At 40.9% G+C, this 22,067-nt stretch overlaps 1 protein-coding gene across 3 annotated transcripts in view; it reads left to right on the top strand.

The window, feature by feature from the left end:
* The window catches only part of TRDMT1 (tRNA aspartic acid methyltransferase 1), a 43,823-nt gene extending 24,527 nt beyond the window's left edge, over positions 1 to 19,296 (top strand). For all 3 annotated transcript variants that reach the window (XM_006265858.4, XM_059729049.1, XM_059729050.1), the window contains 7 exons: positions 2,942 to 3,007; positions 6,955 to 7,024; positions 7,991 to 8,074; positions 8,862 to 9,232; positions 12,703 to 12,760; positions 13,504 to 13,633; positions 18,951 to 19,296. In XM_006265858.4, coding sequence (XP_006265920.1) covers positions 2,942 to 3,007; positions 6,955 to 7,024; positions 7,991 to 8,074; positions 8,862 to 9,232; positions 12,703 to 12,760; positions 13,504 to 13,633; positions 18,951 to 19,051 — 880 coding nt within the window. In that variant the 3' untranslated portion in view covers positions 19,052 to 19,296. The remainder of the gene's footprint in view (positions 1 to 2,941; positions 3,008 to 6,954; positions 7,025 to 7,990; positions 8,075 to 8,861; positions 9,233 to 12,702; positions 12,761 to 13,503; positions 13,634 to 18,950) is intronic.
* The last annotated feature ends 2,771 nt before the right edge of the window (positions 19,297 to 22,067 follow it).

Below are 22,067 nucleotides of genomic sequence, written 5' to 3'. Positions count from 1 at the left end.
GGGTGAGAGACAGGCTGGGTGGGGGGGAGAGAAGGGGGATGAATAGTGGAGAAGTACCTGGGACATCAGCTGTCAGGCAGGTTATAATGTGTCATAAATCCTATGTCTCTATTTAGTCCATGATTTTTAGTGTCCAGGAGGTTGATGAAGTGGAGTTCATAGGCCCGTCTCTGGGAAGTGTTTTGTAAGTTTCCTTTGAGGATCAGAACTGAGAGATTGGAGAGTGATTTTCTTGTGAGAAATGTGCCCCCACAGGTCACTGGGTATTCCTGTCTTTGATAGATTTCCGGTGTGCGTTCATTCTGGTGCGCAATTGTTGTTTGGTCTCACCTATGTATTTTCCATCAGGGCATTTGGTGCATTGGATGAGATATATCACATTTCTGGAGGTGCAGCTGTAAGATCCAGGAATGCTGATGGCTCTGTTGTGGGGCGTAGTGATTGTGGGGGTGGTGGGGATGTGTAGGCAAGTTTTGCATTTCTTGTGATGGCAAGAATCATGGACTAAATATAGACATTGGATTTATGACACATTATAACCTGTCTGACAGCTGACTTCCCAGGTACTTCTCTACTATTCATCCCCCTTCTCTCCCCCCAACCCAGCCTCTCTCTCACCCATTGACTCCTCAGTCTACATTTTCACTGACTGCCTGTCTTGTATGCATACCAGCCCAGCCTCTGGCTTCTTTACTTTTCATTCCATCCAGGAAGAGCACACACCATCTGTTGAAACTTCCTTAGCCTGACAAAGGGTTTTTGAACCTGAAAGCTTGCTTAAAAATTGTTCTCCAACTATTTAGTTTGTGTAATAAAATATATTAAATTCACCCAAAGAACCTTATCAAAACAATACATTAGTTCAAGACATTTGAAGTACTTCATCCACTTTTAGAATGCTTTAAAGGACACATATGATTGTAACATTTGAAATGTTTCATTTCTTCTGTCTGCATCCTGTATTAAATTTATCAGGTTAGATGATATTCTTATATACACCAATGCAAGTCCGCTGTCACTCCACCAGCTTCAGTGGAGCCAGATTCTGATGCAGTTTGTTAGGGAAATTTTTCATCACTTAAAGGTGATTCTTGATATTGCATTCCATGGTCAACACAAGACACAAGTTATTTTGCCCTGTAGCTGGTAGGAACTGGCATCTCATTTTCCATTCCTCATCCCTCAAACTTTCAAATATATATGTATTTTAAATAGAAGTGTGATTATTAAATAATAATGATATATATTGCTAACTAATTACCACAGTTTATTATCAGTGTTTGTGTTACTGTAGTTCAGGTGTATTTTCTGATGCAGATCCTTTACCCCCTTTTTCCTCTCACATTTGTAAATATCTATTTTACTAGCTTAGGAGACCACTACAAAGTTCATATGTGTGACATCAGCCAGAGCAAAATGGAGATGTGGCCACCTCCAGGGGATGGTGTTCATGGAATAAGCTTGTTTCTTTTTGCACTGATGCCATTAGGCTTCAGACTTGCCCCACTGAAACCGAATATATAGCACATTTCTCTGAAAGTTAATTAGATATAATGGGAAATGTCTGAAAGCAAAAACTTTCTGAAGACAAAGAAGTTACTAAAACAAAACCAATTAGATGAGCACTAGACTTGTTGTTCCTCCTCTCACTCAAGCTGGTGGGAGTTTTGATGTTGAGATGAGTAACGTGACTTGTTTTATTACAATTTTCCAGCACACAGAATGAGTGCCTTAAGTGTGCCTTATTATCTTTTGAATGATAATCTTATATTTCAGTAAATCAATAAAAGTAGCATTTACAGTTTATGCTTGGGGTTAATTTGGCTCTTAAATCAGAAACTAGCCCCAGAGCAAATGTGACCAAATTGGGGCATTGAATGTGAGAAGAAGAGTGGAATCTACTTATGACCCCATTTTACTTGACACTAGCCATTTGCCAGATCCCATTGATTTTGATATTTAAAGCACTGCTTAATCCATATTAAGTGACTGCTGATTCATACAGGAACAGTGTATGCTCAGCTGTTTGCATCTCATCAAGGCTTGTGATCTTTTTACGGAGAACATACTCACCACTTGCACAGCTATTTACACTTCATTAAGGCTCCTTATCTTGCTCTGAGGCTTTACATTTCTGATAGTAGTCTTGAAATTGACAAGACCTAGTCTTTTCCTAGTGGCATTGGGTGCCTGTACACGTGTGGGACATTTGCTCTGACACATTCTAATTAGAACGTGCTGGAGCAAGCAGACTTGATTGATCAGGGGTGTGCATCAGGATCTGGGGGAACATCTGTTCACCATAACACCCCAAGGGATAACAGGGACCAACAGTCATAAACTCCTCCGTGACTGTTTTAGTCTGGACATAAAGAAAAACTTTTTTACTGTCTGAGCCCCCAAGGCCTGGAATAGACTCCCTCCAGAAGCGGTGCAGACACCTACTCTGGATTCATTCAAGAAATGTTTGGATGCTTATCTTGCTGGGATCCTTTGACCCTAACTGACGTCCTGCCCCTGGGGCAGGGAGCTGGACTTGAGGTCCCTTCCAGCCCTAATGTCTATGAAATCTTTGAAGTCTGCTGGAGTATTTGCTGTCACATTTATTCAGCACCCCCACATTTTAAAATGGTAGCAAGGGTACTTTAACTAAAGCTCGTTGAATAAGTGTCTAATTAGAATGCTTCAGCAGACTCAATCCCGAGAGCTGCTCTAATTAAAACATCCTCCACCTCGGAGCACGTCTATAGATGCCTACTATCAGTAGTTGAGATGGACTTCTTGGATTAACCACCTATCACACACACAGGCAGACTGCCAAATGAACCTGCTGTATGTATTTTAAATTGCATCACTTAACTGTTTCCTGTTGCCAAACAAATTTGTGGTGTTTATTTAATATGATTTGTATCTTAATACACTAAACTGACATTTCTTATAGGCTAGAAAGACTGCCAAAATACATACTTTTAGAAAATGTCAAAGGATTTGAAACCTCTTCTGCCAGGTATTGTATGATCAATGATTAGTTCCTTTTTATTCTTGTTTTATTGTTGCAAAGTGCTTCACTGTTATAAGTGCAACCTTAAGTTTACAATGAAAATGTTTACGTTTGAAAGGAAATCGTTGATGTCACCTACTTGTTAACATTTTTTTTTCTAACTTGAACAAGTTAACATGCCTGCCTGCCCACCTGATCTGTTGTCTTACTGCATTTGGGGAAGGGGGTATGCTAATTTTCAAGTAATAATAACATGCACCATAGATGTGCAGCTCTCAAGGTTTTTACTGATGGTAGTAACTTCAGGGTTCCTTTGAAGTGATCATAGTGGAGGTAGGTGAAGAGCCATGTTAGTCCTAAATCACTCAGAAAGCAGGGTAGAGGAGTCCCTCTATAAACTATCTGAAGCAGAAATGCATAAGCTTTTGTGAGCAAGAGTTCAATTCCCTGGATTGTCTGAAAGGACATGCAGAGAGCAGACTATCAAGCAGAGAAAATGAATTGAATACTGAAGAGAGGGAATGGGGGCAGTGCTAAGAGAAGCAAACAAATAAGAAAGTAATAAACCCATAGAGAGACAGGGATCAGAAAAGCTAGTCCAAATAATGAGTCGCCCTGCTTGATAGCTTGTTCTCTGAATGTCCTTTCATAGCATCTGATGAAGGGAGCTCTTGTGCATGAAAGCTTGTGCATTGTTTCTTCAGTTATTCCATAAGGTGCAGCTCAACCCTGCCTTCCATAGTAGAGGTTGTAAGGGTTAACTGATGGTTTTTTTATCCTTAAATCAGTTGATTGACTACGGACTCTGAGAACCAGTCATTGATTGTCCATTGGTGTGATGGCACCAGCTAACTGTCCAAAAATAATTTCAGGAAAGCATGTATAACTTTTAATTTTGAAATTTGTTACTGGGGGGGGTAATGGGTGCCTAACCCTAAAACAGAAGCATAATTTCTCCTTGCAGGTAGGGAAGAGGTTTTAGGATAGTTATCCTCCTCATGCCTTGTGCTAATGGGGTGGGATCTTTGCATTAGAGCAGTGGTTTTTAACATGTGCTCTGCGGACCCCTGCGGGTCTGCAGATTATGTCTAAGGGATCTGCAAAAATGACCATGATCAATTAGAAGTATGCAGATAGCCACACTTAAAATTCAAAGGGTTATGTACCGCCATTCAAAAATTTTTGTAGGGGTCCACAAATGGAAAAGATTGAAAACCCCTGCATTAGAACATTAGGGGTAACTGGTTAGTGTGCCAGCCTGTGCATTGCCACTGTCCTTAATGAGGATAGTCTCATCTGTTAGGAGGCATTTCCATCTTTCCAGTTGGAAAGATACGCTGCCTTTGCACATAAGAGCTGCATACTGCCCACATATGCCCCCAAGCCTGCCTTGAATCCTGTCCTGAAGACAGAATGATCTATGTATCAAAGGATACACTAGGAAGTACTTCTCCTTTTCTATGTGACAATCCCTAGGGAATGATTTAAATCATAGCTGGTGCTTTCTGTGGAGCTGAAAAAGCCTGCAAGTAGACTGTAGGGTACAGTTAAGCTTTTATTCAGAGATCCTTAGTAAGCAGTTTTCCATTGTGATGGGCTTTCCCAAATACACAGAGAGCATTTCTACTTCACTTTGATTAGGAGAGTTCCCCAGTTAAGCAAACAACATTTGCCAGTCTCTTAAGTGATCACTTTGAACAGGCTTTGCTACACAGTACTGTGCTGGCATAGCATCTAAATAAACAAACTGGCAGTAAAGAGAGGCAGATCCTGGGTGATCAGATAAAGAATCATAGAATCATCATAGAATCCTAGAAGTAGGGTCGGAAGGGACCTTGTAGATCTTCAAGTCCTACCCCCTGCCTGGGCAGGAGGGAAACTGGGCTCAAGTGACCCCAGCCACGTAGGCATCGAGCCGCTTCTTAAAGACCCCCCTGGGTAGGAGCCAACACCACTTCCCTTGGAAGTTGGTTCCAGATCCTAGCCGCCCTAACTGTGAAGTAGTTCCTACGGATGTCTAATCTAAACCTACTCTCCAACAACTTGTGGCCGTTATTCCTTGTTATCCCGGGGGGCGCTAGGGGAAACAAGGTCTCCCCCAAACCCTTCTGTTCCCCCCCTAGTGAGTTTATAGATGGTCACAAGGTCCCCTTTCAGCCTTCTCTTGTGAAGGCTGAACAGGTTCAGGTCCCGTAGCCTCTCGTTGTAGGGTCTGCCCTGCTGTCCCTGGATCATGGGGGTGGCTCTCCTCTGGACCCTCTCAATGTTGTCCACATCCCTCTTGAAGTGGGGTGCCCAGAACTGGACACAGTACTCCAGCTGTGGCCTGACCAGTGTCGTGTAGAGGGGGAAGATCACATCCTTGGCCCTACTTGAGATGCACCTGTGGATGCACGATAGGGTCCGGTTAGCCCTACTGACCATGACCTCACATTGTCGGCCTATGTTCATTTTGGAGTCAATGATGACTCCAAGATCCCTTTCTGTCTCCGTGCTCTCAGAAGGGAGTTTCTCATCTTATAGGTGTGCTGTTGGTTACTACTGCCCAAGTGCAGTACCCTGCACTTGTCCGTATTGAAACGCATCCTGTTTTTGTTAGCCCGCCCTTGCAACCTATCCAGGTCTTTCTGCAGTCTTTCCCTCCCTACTAGCGTGCCCACCTCACCCCAAATTTTGGTATCATCAGCAAATTTGAACAGGTTGCTTTTCACCCCATCGTCCAAATCGCTGATAAAGAAATTGAACAGTGCGGGCCCAAGGACCGAGCCCTGGGGGACTCTGCTGCCCACTTCCCACCAGGTCGAATATGACCCGTCCACCACCACCCTCTGAGTACGACCCTTCAGCCAATTAGCAATCCACCTGACTGTGTAGGCATCGATGCCACAGTCGCCTAGTTTTTTAATGAGGATGGGGTGGGAGACAGTGTCAAAGGCCTTGTTGAAGTCCAGAAAGACTACATCCATGACGACACCTGCATCCAATGCTTTTGTGACCTGATCGTAAAAGGCAATCAAGTTGGTCTGACATGACCTGCCCCTAATGAAACCGTGCTGGTTGCCCTTGAGCATCATCCCCGATGCCGGCCCATCACAGATGTGCTCCTTGATGATCTTCTCAAAGAGTTTCCCCAGGATTGAGGTAAGACTGATGGGCCTATAGTTGCCCGGGTCCTCCCTCCTCTCTTTCTTAAAGATGGGGACCACACTGACTATCTTCCAATCGTCTGGCACCTGGCCTGAGCACCACGAGCGCTCGTAAAGACATGCCAAGGGCCCTGCAATAACCCCTGCTAGCTCTCTCAACACCCTGGGGTGGAGAGCATCTGGACCTGATGACTTGAACATATCCAGCCCCTCCAGAAGCACTCTAACCCAGTCCTCCTCAACCTTAGGTCTTGAGGCGTTCCCCTCAAGTCCATCTTGAAACACGGTGGGGGAGTCCTGGTCCCTGCACAAAAAAACGGAGGTGAAGAATTTGTTAGAGAGGTCTGCCTTCTCCTCTGGCGCAACCACCTGTATGAGTTTTAATATCTTGCTTCTAACCCACTGTAAACTATCTGGTAATCCACAGCTCAGGAGAATGTTTCCTGCTCATTATTTTTGCTTCTGACATGTTGCAAGTACTTTTTCTAGCAATGGGAGACTTTTTTGGAGGAATGTTTGTTCCTAAATAGATGTGGAGTTCCCACGCATGTCTCCAATCGTCCTTCACTTGGCTGGAATAACACTGATCTTTATATACCCTTTTCTGAGACTCAGAAGTGTGTGACTAGCTGGATATGTACAAATCTATATTTAATCTTTGTTGTGTGACTGCTAATTGTCTAACACCTACAGATCTTCATTTAATAGAACTTTATTTAAGGAAAAAATGGAATTAGAAAGCATATGCATTATATATAGCTAATTGCTTATAGAAAATAATTGGCTTTTGTTTCTTCTCATTGCCAGAAATGAATTTGTACAAACTCTAGAGGCATGTGGGTTTAAATATCAAGAATTTCTCTTGTCTCCAACTTGTGTGAGTAGTAAGATTATAACAACTCATCAAACATGGGGTACATGGAAAAGATTTTACATGCTGGAAGAAAAAAATACATTCATGTTTAGACTATTCCTCTGGATAAGTCATGCCGTCTAATTTAGCTTCTGGCTAGGTCAGGGTCACTACATATATGCCTCTATTCTTAGTGTTGTTCAGAGCTAATTCCTGTAATGGTTTAACAGCCATTGGATACGTTTTAAGTCGATAGGAATTTTATTTGTGGAAGAGATCTGGCCCTTAGAATGCTAGCTAGAAATCTCTGCATCTTTGAGAATAGTAGCTTGGGAAGTATAAATTAAAAAAGCACTGTTTCATTATGACTTGCCTCATCCAGTTCCTCATTCATGTGATAGAACATGCCAGATAAAGGGCAGCATGTTTGCCCTAAAACTTAGGTCTAGAAACCATTTCAGTTTCTTTCACTTCCCTTTATAAATGTACGCTTTATTTTTTTTAAGTTTTCTATTGATGTTTGGAGGAAGAAGCAGAAATATGAAAAAATGATCCATATGTTTAAGAAAGTTAGATAGGAAAAGTGTGATGGCAAGTACAATAAACCAGTTACCACTCTGTTGCCTGTGTTGTGGGAAATGAGGGCATTCATCATATTGCTACTAGATAGAAAAACTGGGGTTTTATGGGTCATGAAAAATTACTTCTGCTCTTCACAACAAACTAACAGTGGCCCTTCACGACAAACTAACAGTGTTGAGATTTCTGCATGAGTGCATTTTTAAAACCTTTTTGTGCCAGTTGAAAATAGGTTTAGTTTAGATTAATGCTAATGTATTTGTGTGATGTAATGCTAATGTAATTGTGGTGAGAATACAATAGAATTTTTTTTTATTAATATAAAAAGTGTAACTAGCAGTTTTCATGACAGCACAAATCATTTTGCCATTCTGTCATGTGGACTGACTGCCTGTGGGGTTTTGCTTACAGCTTGGCGTTCCAAATTCTAGACTGCGATATTTTCTGATTGCAAAGCTTCATTCAGAGCCATTTTCCTTTCAAGCTTCAGATCAGGTGAGATTTATTTCTATTCCTTAACTACTCTTTCTTTTTCTGAAGACTGGGGGATACATCTTCAGCTGTGCCCAGTTTATGCTTATTTTAGCTGTGTGAGCATGTGTGAGGGAAACAGCTTTAAGCTACCTTCCATTTTCTTCCTCACAGACCTGTTATGTAATGAAATAGCCCCAGTTGCTTACATGACTTATACCAGTCCTTATGAGCACGTCTCTGGATGAGGACAGACCAAAGTACTGAACTCTTTGTCATGATCCCCTATAGCCAGTGGAATTTTTTCTTGAAAGGCTGACTGTGTGCAGTTATGCCTGCCTAAGGCTTTTAGGGAGAGAGAAAATAGGGGACTGTGTATACCCATCATTGAGGAGGACCTGGCCGATGAGGCCCAGAATATTCTGTGATGAGTGAAGGTGATAAATTGCTACCTAATGCCCAGGAGATGTAAAAGGTAAGGTAAAAAGGAGAAGGGCATCAAGGTTGGGGAAAAGAGTGAAACTTACCCAGGATTTTACAATATTTCAGTAAACCTACCCTGAGTTTTAGGTTATAAATCGAGCCCCAAAGGACACAACTTTCATCTGGTTCTTGTGCATCTAAAAATGCATCTAAAAAAGGTTAGTACTTAATAATACCAAAATCATTTAAAAATCTTTATAGAAAGAGAGATAATAAAGTAATTGTTGTAATTTAGATAGGGATTGCTTTATCACTGTGTGAACTTTATTGGTAGTTGCACAATACAAGTATGCCACTGTAATCTTTTGCATATTTTATTTCTTGCTAGATATTGACATATTTCCCAGATCAGGAGTCAAATAACTCAGTGAAGTACAAAGTTCCTCTAGGCTTAGAAAAGGACAATTCATCCACACTTACTGAAGAGGAAAACCTTGTGCCAAACTCTGGTTTTGATTGTGGTGAGAGGCAGTGTTCACCAAAGGAAGCCTTTCTTTTTAAACTTGAAACAATGGAAGAGATGAAAAGAAAGCAGAACCAGGACAATGATTTCTCTATGCAAGTACTAAAAGACTTCCTTGAAGGGGACAGTGAAGAAATGAGCCAGTACTACTTGCCACCCAAATCCTTACTTCGCTATGCTTTCCTATTAGACATTGTTAAACCCACCTGCAGAAGGTCCACATGCTTCACAAAAGGGTAAGTCTCAATGAGAATCTATGAGTGGACTTTACCTAGATGTTCTAAATACAGGCCTTACTTTGCAGTCCTTTTGAACACAAGAAACAGCATTTAATTAAAAAAGAGGCCTTTCTGGAACAACTTTTCTTGTAGCATACTTTCTGATCCAGTAAAATACCAGCATGAGAATCAGTCTCTCTCTGGCAGAACATCATGTGCCCAGTCCCAAAAAGAGGTCAACAATGCTTCTTGTTTCATGACCTTCACAGAAGCTTAATTATCTCTGCAGCAATATGGTTCCAGCAGGCTGGTAGAGTAGTAATCCATTAATGAATTTCTTTATATTGCTCCCTGAAGTTACAAAGCAGTATGCATGACAGCTCCATTTCTTATAACTGTATCTACATTTTATAGATGTTGATATTTTCCAGAGTGGGGCCAGATCCTTGGCTTTTAGGTCAGAATAGCTCCATTAACTTTAATGAAGCTCCGCCCATTGAAGATTGCTGTTCTTTAGTTATTACAGCAACAATTAAACTTTTAATGCAGAAAAAACACAAACGATGTCTCTTTCAGATGAGTATTTGGGACCTAGTTGTCTGGTAACTTCCCAAATCATATTTTGTATATTGATGACCTGATTATACAAGCTGCTAAATGGTCATCAGAGCTGGTCAAGAATTTTTAAGCTGTATGTTTTGACAAAAAATGCTGAACTATCAAAAAACTGTTTTATAGGAAGCATTTGGTTTCAATAGTTTTTCTGAACAAAAAGAAATGTGAAAAAAAATTTAAAGCTTCCAAAACCTTCTTTTTCACATTTTCAAAATTGAAAATTCTGTTTCTTAGTGTGAAATTTTGTTTCTTAATTAAAGACAATTATATACTACCTTTCTAAAGAAAATTGTAACAAAAATCAATCGGTTGACACAAACCTTTTTCTTTCTGTTTGTCTTTTCAGCTCATGAAAATGTTGAGATTTAAACTTTGACATGATGCAGTTTCTCAAATGTGTGACAGTTCCACACTATATAATATGTGTTGTATTTATAATTGTCACAGTACAAGTCTTTTAGAGAAGTAACTTGTTTATATTTTATGGATGCCAAGAAAAAGATTACTGATTAAAATAAAGATTTGAAATACCAGTATATGAAGCTGTAATTATTCACGTTTTGTCCCAAATCCATTTATTTATAAATTATATACAGAATATTCTGTTTAAATATGTTGCCTTGGGACTGAAAAAAGATTGGCATTTATCAGAATTCAAAGTAAACAATACTTGCTAGTTTAGGGATCAACCCAGGCTAAGTTTTTCCACCTCATGAATCTTGTTGTTTTGTTTGGGAGAGGGCCTTATGCCTCTAGCGGCCTGAAATGGACAGAATTGTTCCAGTTCAAGATTGCTTTAGAAACTCTGAAATAGACACCTGCTAGTCAGTTTTACCAAGTATGAAATTAAAGAGTTCAGTTAGGTTAGGGCTGTACTGTTTCAGTGCAGCTAGGGGTATGTGCAGCTACAGGGGGCAACACCCTCCGGCATCCTCCGTACTGTGCAGACCGTACCAGCAGAATGCGGCTTCCTGCTCCCTGCCATGCGGGCTGGACTGTCAGCATGCAGCTCCCTCACTCCTTACCACATAGGCTGTGCTGGTTGCATGTAGACCCCTAAGTCCTCCCCTGCAGCAGGAGAGGCAGCTGTGGGCCACCAGTTGGAGAGTCCTGAGTGAGGTTGACAGTGAGGCTGAAAGATGCTATGCCCTTAAATGGTTTGTACACTTAACTGATATGGACATAACCAGTGCTTGTTATGATGTAAGAAATAGGCAGCAGTTTAGGACTGGCATTGTGTTATGCAACTGAGCAAATTATGCAAAATATGCAAATTATTCTGTGTATAAGCAGAGCTTGGTGAAGTGAGGGTTCCCATCCAGAGTGCCATGGAGATGTGGTTAGCAGAGAAAACCCTAATGAGGCCAAAGAGTATGTGGGGCACTTTAACCTGCCCGTGATGGCACCCAGTTGAGAACCACTGAGGTAAGTTGGAGCAGCATGATGGTGGTTCTTAACTGAGGTTCTGCTACATTCAGAAAAGTTGGGGGTGGGGAGGTGCTGTGACTTTAAAAAGGTTGAGATCCATTGATGTAGTAAATGATGCATTGGAATTCCTTGGTAATGTTGAAAAAATAGATTTAAAAGACTCATTCCCTCTTTCTACCCCCGCAGCCCCCAATTTAGCCTATTAATTACTGACCATATATTTAAAATGTGAATCAGTTACTTTTTTAACCTGGCCCTGATTCTGAAGAGCATTTACTTATCCTTAACTTTAAGCATGTTACCACTGCTACTGACTTTAATAGGACCGCTGAATACTTAAATGCCTTGCTAGATTGGAGCAGGCGTACCTAGCACCTTACATGGCTGAGCCCTTACAGGGTTATTGCACATAAGAGAAAACATTTTTCTCCTTTTTCTCCTGTGGTGTGTAAAGGCTAATACAAACTTGGGGTACCACATAGCCGTGCACTGGGCGCAGCAGACCCAAAGAAACCATACAGAGCACCATGCAACAGTCCTTTTAACAGGAATGCCGAGAAAATTTTAGGGAGGATAGTAAAGTAAGGATTTAGTTGATGGGGAGTGTGACCCATGACGGTCTGTTGGACCAGATGATCCTTAGATGATTGCTTTGTGCAAAGCCCATCCATTTCACTCTCTATATCTCTGTGTTCAGGACATACTTGCACAATGCTATCATGCAAACAGAGCTTGTTTCTGAGTCTGGCAAGCCTATAATTATATTTAAATGATAGCTTGTGAGAGAATATAGAGTAAACATGTATTTACAGAATAAACCACAAAGACTCCAAAAAAGCCCTAGTATGGTTTATAATGTCCATTCTCTTATTATTACATACTGGTTATTTTTTCATGTCTTTTTTTTAACTGTTAAACTGTAACTCCCCCACCCCACAAAAAAACCTAACAAACAAAGACTAATGCAATAATCTGACTGAATAACTTTGCTCTTTGCACATCAGAATGACAGTTTTAGGTTCTTGGTGATGGCCATATCTTCCTATGAATTCAAGGAGCCTGGTTTCGAAAATTGCAGGTAAAACGGATGTTAATTGGGCAAAGGCCCGATTTGTGAGCCCAAGGAACCATTTTATACTTAGAAATGCAAGAGTTGTGTATGCAACTTAGGTGGCCTTTTTGAAGACATTATGCAAAAAATCCATGGCTAGTTGTACTATCTAGCACTAGCAAGACTAAATTCTTTATGCACTGATGGGAGATGATTTTCAGATGCTAGTCTAGCCTTCTCAGGGTTAGGGTTTTTTTTTTTTTTTAAGAAGACTTTTTATGTGACCTTTCCAGGAGACTGTTAGCAACATCAAAATAACCTTTGTGCATTTCTGCCCTTCTCTGTAGTGTAAAGCCCAATAACATTTTTCATGTATGGTTTTGTTGTTTTTAAGGTACGGACACTATGTAGAAGGAACAGGCTCAGTGCTGCAGACAGCAGAGGATGTGCAGGTACAGGATGACTGTTCAAACAGATCAAAGCAGATAGTATTAAAAACGTTTTTATCTGTCATCTTCTGCTTAACTATTCTGGATTTACTATAATAAAAATGTCTTAAGAACTCAATTGTATGGCACAGACTAGTTGTGTTTCCCTCTAATTCACTTTAAATTCTCAGATAGGGTATATTTAAGTGCTGGATTTAAGGGGACCTTCACTTGCAATGGTGTGGGATACTAACATCACCCCTAGTGTCATGGCTGGGTGGGGAGGGGGCCACAATGGTGCTTTCTCCAAGCTGGCATACAGAGCTGTTGCCCTGCTCAGTCCACCCTAGCTACACTACTGGCAGAAGGAATGCAGAACTGCAATTTAGAGGCATGTCGAAGCTACCTCTGAGCCAACTGCCCATAGCTTAATTTTAGTAAAGGTTGATTTGTAGCTTCCCACTTACTGAGTCATCTCTTTTACCCTTCACAGAAGTTTATAGTTTTGTGGTTGCACATTTGAGTATGTTGAAAAAAATGATCGATTCCTTCATGGCAGCATGGTTATTTTCCTTGTAGATACATTTGTTAAGATGTTGACTGCAGAGGTATAAGGCAAAGTATACTTTCAAACAGAAAATGCAGTTGCTGTGTTATCTTTGGCAGCACAGTCATCTGAGAAGCATTTCATAAAGATATGAATGTTGTGATGTAATTTTACATAGTCTTTGTTCATCATCCATATTTGTCTTGGACATTCTTTACAGCTTGAGTCAGTGTTCAAATTTATTGAGACATTATCAGAAGAAGAGAAGCTTAAGAAACTGTCAACGCTAAAATTGCGATACTTTACTCCTAGAGAAATAGCCAATCTCCATGGATTCCCTCCAGAATTTGGTACGTGCCCATTAAGCACCTCATTTCTAGTCCAGCCTTCAGAAGGGGAGCTAGAGTTGCCAGCATGGTATATTGAAGGGAATGTTTTGTGTTTTTTGTTCAATAATTCTTCTAATACAACTTTATTTTAAAAATAACTTCATTTCTGTTTTGTTACTATTCTTCTAAGCATTCATCAGTTTCTCTCAGTTTGTAACAACATTCCTATCTGTTGTATAATCAGATTTATTTTTATCATCTTAGAAAAGTAAACTATGGGATCTAAATCTTCTCTTTTCTTGAATGGCCATGAAGCAGAGGCCTTTGTTTGGTTTAGAAAATATTGTTTACTTAAGAATAGCGAGCATTACTGACAACTATAATAAGGCTGCATCTGTTGTCAGTTTGGGAGCTCTGTTATAACTATCAGTGTTAAGAACTACTGGCTTTCCCCCTCATGCACCATTTGCAACTTCTGAGGTAAGTGGGTGACCTGCAAGAAGCACAAGCAGAAAGGAGCAACAGGGAAGGGAAGCAGTTTCATTCTTCCTGAGAAAGTAGGGCAATTGGCTAGTTACCTCAGGTGTCTATACACGAATGCAGAGCCTGGGAAAGAAGCAGGAAAATTGGAATTCCTCGCAGTCACAGAACTATGACATGATTGGAATAACAGAGACTTGGTGGGATAGCTTACATGACTGGAGCACTGTCATGGATGGGTACAAACTGTTCAGGAAGGACAGGCAGGGAAGGGGGAAGAGGAGAAGGAATAGCTTTTTATATAAAAGGACTGTATGGTTGCCCAGAGCTCCAGTACAAACCTGGAGATAGACCTGTTGAAAGTGTCTGGGTTTGGATCAAAGGAGAGAGCAACAAGGGTGATGGCATGGTTGGTGTCTGCTATAGACTGCCAGGCCAGGAGGACAAGGAGGATGAGGCTTTCTTCAAGCACCTAGTGGAAGTTTCCCAATCATAGGTGCTGGTTCTCTTGGGGGTCTTCAATCACCCTGACACTTGCTGGGAGGGCAATACAGCAGTGCAATCCAGGCAGGTTTTGGAGAATGTTGAGCACAATTTCCTGTGCAAGTGTTGAAGAGGCCAATGAGGAGCAGTGCTCTTTTTGACCTGCTGTTCACAAACAAGGAAGAATTGGTGGGGAATGTAGTAGTGGATGGCAACTTGGGCATCAGTGACCATGAGATGATTGAGTTCAAGATCTTGAGGAAAGGAAAAAGGAGAAAAGCAGAATAAGGACCCTGGACTTCAGAAAAGCAGACTTCTATTCACTCGGGGAACTGATAAGGAGGATTTTTGGGAGCCAGTCTGAGTGGGAAAGGTGTCCGGGAAAGCTGGTTGTATTTTGAAGAAACCTTACTGAGGGCACAGGAACAAATCTTCCCAATGTGCAGGAAGACTAGCAAGTATGGCAGAAGACTAGCTTGGCTTAGCAGGGAAATCTTGAATGAGCTAAAAACAAATAAAGGAAGCTTACAGGAAGTGGAAACCGTGGAGCAGGTCCTCAAGGAATCTATTTATAAGCACTTGGAGAAGAAACAGGTGATTAGGAACAGTCAGCATAGAGTCACCAAGGGTAAGTCATGCCTGAGTAACCTGATTGCCTTCTATGATGAGATGACTGGCTCTGTAGATGTGGGAAGAGCAGAGGATGTGATATACCTTGACTTGAGCAAGGCTTTTGATCTGGTCTCCCACAACATTTTCACAAGCAAGCTAAGGAAGTGCAGGTTGGATGAACAGGCTGTAAAGTGGTTAGAAAATTAGCTGGGTCGTTGGTCTCAGAGTAGTAGTCAATGGGTTGATGTCTACTTGGCAACTGCTATCAAGTGCAGTGCCCCAGAGGTCAGTCCTGGGGCCAGTTTTGTTCAATATCTTCATCAACAGTATAGAAGATGAGTTGATGTACACACTCAACAAGTCTGCAGTTGACACTAACCCTGGGGGAGTAGTAGATGCACTGGAGGGTAGAGCTAGGATTCAGAGTGACCTCAACAAATTGTGGGTTTGGACCAAAAGAAATCTCATGAGGTTCAATAAGGAGAAGTGCTAAGTCCTGCACTTAAGAAGGAACAATCCCATGCTGGGGACCAACTGGCTAAAGTAGCAGCTGTACAGAAAAGGACCTGGACAGTAAGCTGAATATGGGCCAACATTGTGCCCTTGTAGCAAAGAAGGCTAACAGCACAGTGGACTGCATTTATGACATGACTATGATAATGACTTACCAGCAGCTGAAGGGAAGTGATTCTTCCCTTCTATTCAGCACTGGTGAGGCCACATCTGGAGTACTATGTCCAGTTTTGGGGCCCCTACTACAGAAATGATGTAGACAATTTGGGGAAGATTCCAATTGGAAAAAATGGTTAGGGGCCTGGGGCACATGAATTATGAAGAGAAACTGAGGGAATTGGGCTTATTTAGCCTGGAGAAGAAAGACTTGGGAGGATTTAATAGTAGCCTTCAACTACCTGAAGGTTGCTTCCAAAGAGGATGAAGTTAGACTGTTCTCAGTGGTGGCAGATGACAGAACAAGAAGCAATGGTCTCAAGTTGCAGCAAGAGAACTTTCTCACCAGGAAAAGGAAGAATTATTAGGGAGAACTTTCTCACCAGGAGAGTGGGAAAGCACTGGAACAGGTTACCCAGAGAAGTTATAGGATCTATATCTGTGAAAGATTTTAAGACCCAGCTAGACAAAATCTTGCTTGGGATGATCTAGTTGGAGTGATCCTGTTTTGAGCAGGTGATTGGACGGAATGACCTCCTGAGGTTCTTACCAACCTAATTTTCTATGGTTCTTTAATTCTGACAGAAATGGAACTACAACCGTGCATCTGGAGAATCTCTCCGTAACTTCAGACAAGCTCTGGTTTCCCCAAATGGTTCTAGCTTCTAGCCACTGATTTTTTTTTTTTTATATATATATATATATATATATATTTTTTTTTTTTAATCCAGAATCCCCAGCCCACCTCTGCCAGATTTTAACATCTATCTGAAATATCTGCTTCAAGCTTGAGATGGGAGACTGGACTGAGGATAGGGAATTATTTTCTTCTTTGGCAGTGTTCAGGAGTAGCTAGTTTCTCTAGTTATTGATCCTTTTGGGTCTCCCCATACTCTAACAAAGGCTACAAGTAGCCCTTGGTCAAAGAGGAACAGTGTCACCAGCCTAGCAATGACTCCCATTCAGAGAGGACAGATGTTTGTGGAGGATGGTAAACTTGAAGATGGCAACACAAATCCTGAAATTCATGGAATTGTGGTCCGTAAATGAATCTGTATTAATTTACCAATTTGCCCCACCAAGAGGCCAGTTTCCCCCACCATGAATCAAGTCAGGAAGGTGGGTGTTTTACGTGTTATGAGGTACTTGCCAAATCCCACCATGTTGGCATTATTTACTTTCTCACAGCAAAAAAGTCTGCTGTGACAGACTTCTTTTATTGCAAGCCAAGGTAATTAAATAAAAAACCTAGTTTCCAAGATAGATTACACTCCTGTGTGGTTTCTGTCTTTGCAACAGTTCTGCAAGTCATATTTTCTCTGGTTCATGCAGGAGACATTTTGCCAAGATTCTCAAACTAGAGCCATTGCTTAAGAACTTCTGCACTTGATAGATAAAGCCAGAGATGAGCTTCTTGAAAATAGTGAATTTAGTCATCTTAGAACAGTTTGTTATTTACTACTGGCAGGTCCCAGGGAATGGGTCTACTGCCATTAGGTTAACACAGAAACATTAAAACTGACCACACCATTCTTGCACTGGTGACCTGCTTTCAGGAGAGTGACTTCAGAGCATGCAGAAGGCTTTTGCTCTGTCCACTTGACTGTTGTTGATACAGGAATGACAGGGATGCAGACCAGAGAATGGCTTACAACAAGACAAAACATTTGGAGCTAATCCTCATTTGCACTAGAGCTTTGCCAGAGTAATGCAAAGGAAACTTTGGGTAAATGGGAATCAGGCACACAACACTTGGTGGAAAAGCAATTAATGGTCAGTTAGAGTCAGAGCTCTGTGGTAGTGTATGTGTTTAGATAGCAGCATCCCTGAGCAACAAAGACTTTGAAATTAGGCACCAAGGCCCTTCAAACCTCTGGCCACCAAGTCTGCAGATGTAGGCTAGACTCAAGTCATTTCTCCTTGAAGTAAGAAATCCGAGATAATTTATCCAGGCAAGTAAGAGAGTTAGGGCTGGTATCTGTCTAGGGAAGGGAGAGGAAACTCCACAACCATTACTGTTCAAACACGCTTATTAAATACATTATATGTAATTTATACGATAGCTCAAATGGAAACTTCATCTAGGAGAATATGTATGGGGATCTAAGAAACATTCAGCCAAGTAACTGACCCAGAGCAGGAAAGTGGATGCCTAAATATTGGTGTCAGTGAACTGGGCAGAACATCTGGAGCTGGCAGAGAAAGTGCTTACCACAGTAGTCCATATATAAGCCTTATAAACTGGCAGAGAAATATGGAACAACTCCTCCCAGCCACCTCCTCCTTGGCTTTCAGCCCTTGTTTCCGATGATCTCTGGCCACATTTTCTCCTGTGCTCACTCTGGATGGGAGTTTTCCAATGAAGTTTGTACAGCATACATTTTATAGGCATAGTTATAGTTATAGGCATAGTTATAGGTATACTCTTCCCTGATACACATGCACACACAGGCCTTTATATGTATAAAAGTTGCCTGAAATTTAATGACCCCAGGAGCTTCTTCTCAGTTCTTTCTCCCCATCCTGGCCAGGTTAAATTAGCCTGGGCCTCCATCTTTCCTTCTCCCAGCCCTTGCTTGTCCAGTATGGAGGAGGCTTTCTTAGTGCTTTCTGCAGAGCTCATATATGTTACTTGTCACAGCTGATTTACATGGTGAGTTTTAGAGTTCCTGAGGATCCCCACCAAAAGAAGGCCTAAGCAGCCTGCTGAATCATCACATTTTCTGGCGGCTGTGACCATACCCTTCTTTCAGTACCATTGCCGTCTTGGGGCATCCCACTAAAAGACTGCAGAGCAGGGACTGTGCAGTATTTATTCTGCTACATCTCCTCCCCACCTCTCCCCCCCCAAAGAGGGCCCCTCTTGCATCATGGACCTTGGACATCCTGTGCCATGTCAAGGACAGACGAATCAAAATTGATTGCAGGTTAAGCTACATTTTATAGTCATTTGTAAAGTTAGAGATCTGTGCTGCATGTTACAGTTGTTCATAACTTTACCTGGAATTGTTTGTGTAAATCCAAAAACCTGGAAAAGAAACACTGAAATTAATTTTGTCTTTGTATTGTACATTTTTTTTTTTTTTGTCTGTAGGTTTTCCTGACAAGATAACAGTGAAGCAGCGCTACCGTCTCCTAGGAAATAGTCTCAATGTACACATTGTGGCTAAACTGATTTCACTCCTGATCAGATGATTTTGAACCTGAATTTGATGAGGAGTACTTCTGTCAGGCCTGCTAACTCAGAATATAACTTCCTTTGAGTAACATAGTGACTCTGATAGCAGCTTTACAAAAATCATTGCTAACTCAAATCTCTGTCTGAAATGGCTAGATATATCCTGCTGAACATTGTATTTGAACATTTGAGCTGATATTTGTGTTTGAATATTTGAGCTGTTGGAGCATACAGGTGCACTATTAAATGTATACTGCCAACACCTTGATTGTTTTACTTATATTTTATTTTTAGTTTGTAAAATATAAACTATAGCATTTACGTGTCCCTCCTAATGAAGATGGGTAGAATTGTCATATTACATCACAAAAATTGGGCTAGGATATAAAACAGATGTGAATGTCAGGTATTTATTTGTTCTGCATTTAGGATATTCTTTACAACTGTAAGTATCAGCTTAATGTGTTCTTATGAGGTTTGTTGTAAAAGTTGTCTAATAGTTTACTGTACTTTTAATGCTTTTATAATACCAGTACTTTATATATTTTTAAATGGACACAATGTTGATTGTAAGTGTCTATCTAATCTTTGTAAGTACTTATGTCCTCAGATCACAGTTGTGTTTGTGTCATTTAGGAACAACCCATGAAATATGCTTTGAGGTTATTAGAGCCCTTACAATGCTCCCACTCATCATGTTCTAGCTTATCCTTTTTCCTTCTTTTAATATATTTTTGTCAGTATGAGTTAAATTAGGTATTATCCTCTGCAAGACATTTATTTTAGGGAACTCTTACGTTTCCTCTGGTCCCTTTATATTGTATAAAAGCACCTGCTTGGCATAAAAGAGCCCTTAAAGCCCTGTGTCCAGTTGCAGGAGGATTTCTTTGATTATAGTAACCAGAACAAAGTTATTAGGAGGTCATTCAAGAACCCCTTCACAGACATGGGGGCAGAGCTGCAGGTAGTTAATGTTTGTTGGGGTAAGGCTACTACTACATGAAGCGCTGGATATTCTGGGTGGTGCAGCAACTCATAAGCAGCTGGAGACATCCTGCAGTTATTAAGGCATGGACAAATGTATGCATGCTTGGAGTGGCTTCAAAAGTGGACGAGGTCCTGCTTGAGAGCACGGAGGACCTGTTATGCTTTGTTAATTTGCATACATGTTTGTAGCTGTTCAGGTGAATAAAAGTGTCCCAGTTTTAACCCTGGATTAAGCAGGGTTGAAGTTAGAATGATTTTTCATTTGTAACATATGTATCCCTATAAACTTCTGTTTGTCTGTAGCTGCAGTTCCCCATCTTTTCTGAAACCACTCTAAGCATAGGCTTTCCCTTAGATCATCTCCCAGATGCTACTGTTACTAGTGGCTGCAGAACAGCTGTGAATTGGAGAGGCATACAAGCAATTTAAGCCACTTTAGTTCTTTCCAGGCTGTGAGTTTTGTTTCATCATTAGAGATCGGCATAGCCGATTACCCATATGCAATCTTATGGAAATGTATTGAAAAATTCATTGGTCTTGCAAGTCTCATTTGTGCCACTAATCTTAACATTTCTGCAGAGCTGCTAAGAAGTTGTGGGAAAACTGCAAAACAACCAGTGTACCAAAGAGATACAGGTCTAAGTTTATGCACAGATGTTGCTGCCCTGATCTTTGGAAGAAATTGTGGTGTGGTTGAAAGACACATGGATTAAGCTACACTTGGTAAATATAGGAGATGATGTAAGTTAGAAAGCAGAACGCCACTTTGAGGAACTAGCATCTACTCTAAAATGCCATCTGCCCAAGAGAATTCAGCCGTAAGGATTTCTTTAGGTTGTTGCTCTTGAGCACCAAGGTACCAAAAGCACCACTACTTGAAAACTTAAGAAGAAAAAATTCTTCAGAAAACAAAACAATTGCAATGAGGACCTAGCCACAGCAGATCATGCTTTTGCCATTTCCAGGTGGGTAATGCAATGTCTCCTATCTGGGACTGAATGCCATATAGAAACTGCAGCCACTCTGTTCCATACTTGGATTGTTTTTCATACACCAGTTCCCCTCTTTCTAGATCACTTTTGTTTTGTGTGCTGCTCCTGATTTGAATAAGCTTGGCCTGAGCTACCTCAGAGCCTACCTCTCCTTTCTGATCCTGCAAGAGCAATTACAACCAACCGCGCCACTGAATTGTCAATCCTCAGAATGAAACTGTGGGGGCTTAGGCACTGGATTCTTGTAGAAGGCCCTGGATCACTAAGCCATCTTTCATTTTAGATAAGGTTGACCCCTTGCAATGGTTCTTGCAATGACACATGAGGAGAACAACCCTATGATAGTCTCCTGGATTGCACCTTCTTTTAAACAAATCCTGTTTGGAATTAAATAAGTCGTGAACTGTAGTTTTGTTCCCATTCATGGGAACATGTCATGTGATGGTGGGATATATCTTTGTGTGTCTATTAATGTGATTAATTAATGTTGTATGATTGTAGGATGCAGGAATAATTGATCAGCTATGCATTTTACTTCTGACAGATTCAAGCAAAACAATCTTTTTTCTAACATGGATTCTGTTATACAAGCATATATAGAAGTGTAAATTTGTGCTTTTATAAAATCATGTAATTTGATATACAAATTAACAATGGTTTCTCATAAAGCTTTATAGTAACGATGCATGTAGCAGAATTTGGGCCTGTGATAGCCTAGTAGTAACATTTTGCTGAAGAGTTTATTTATAAATTAAAGGAGTGGGTTGAATAGAAATCTCTTCCTTCCTTTCATTCCCATGTATCAACTCAGCAGAAATAAGGGGGCTGAAAAGTCTTGCCACTTACTAATTTTTTGTGGTCTTATATTCACCAAGTGTTTAGCCACAGTGCCTTGGCTGTAGCTATGACATTTAAGAAGTAGGTCTAGGACAGCTTAGCTTTCAGTATCACACTAGATCAGGTGTATAAAATCTAGTACAGCAGTGCCGAATGGTGATTGTATAGTTCTAAATTTGATTTGGAATTAAAAAGTGATTGGGTAGGCAGTTAAGAA

The sequence above is a fragment of the Alligator mississippiensis genome, chromosome 5, assembly GCF_030867095.1.
Source record: "Alligator mississippiensis isolate rAllMis1 chromosome 5, rAllMis1, whole genome shotgun sequence".
Taxonomy (NCBI): Eukaryota; Metazoa; Chordata; order Crocodylia; family Alligatoridae; genus Alligator; species Alligator mississippiensis.
This window is presented reverse-complemented; position numbering and strand designations above follow the sequence as displayed.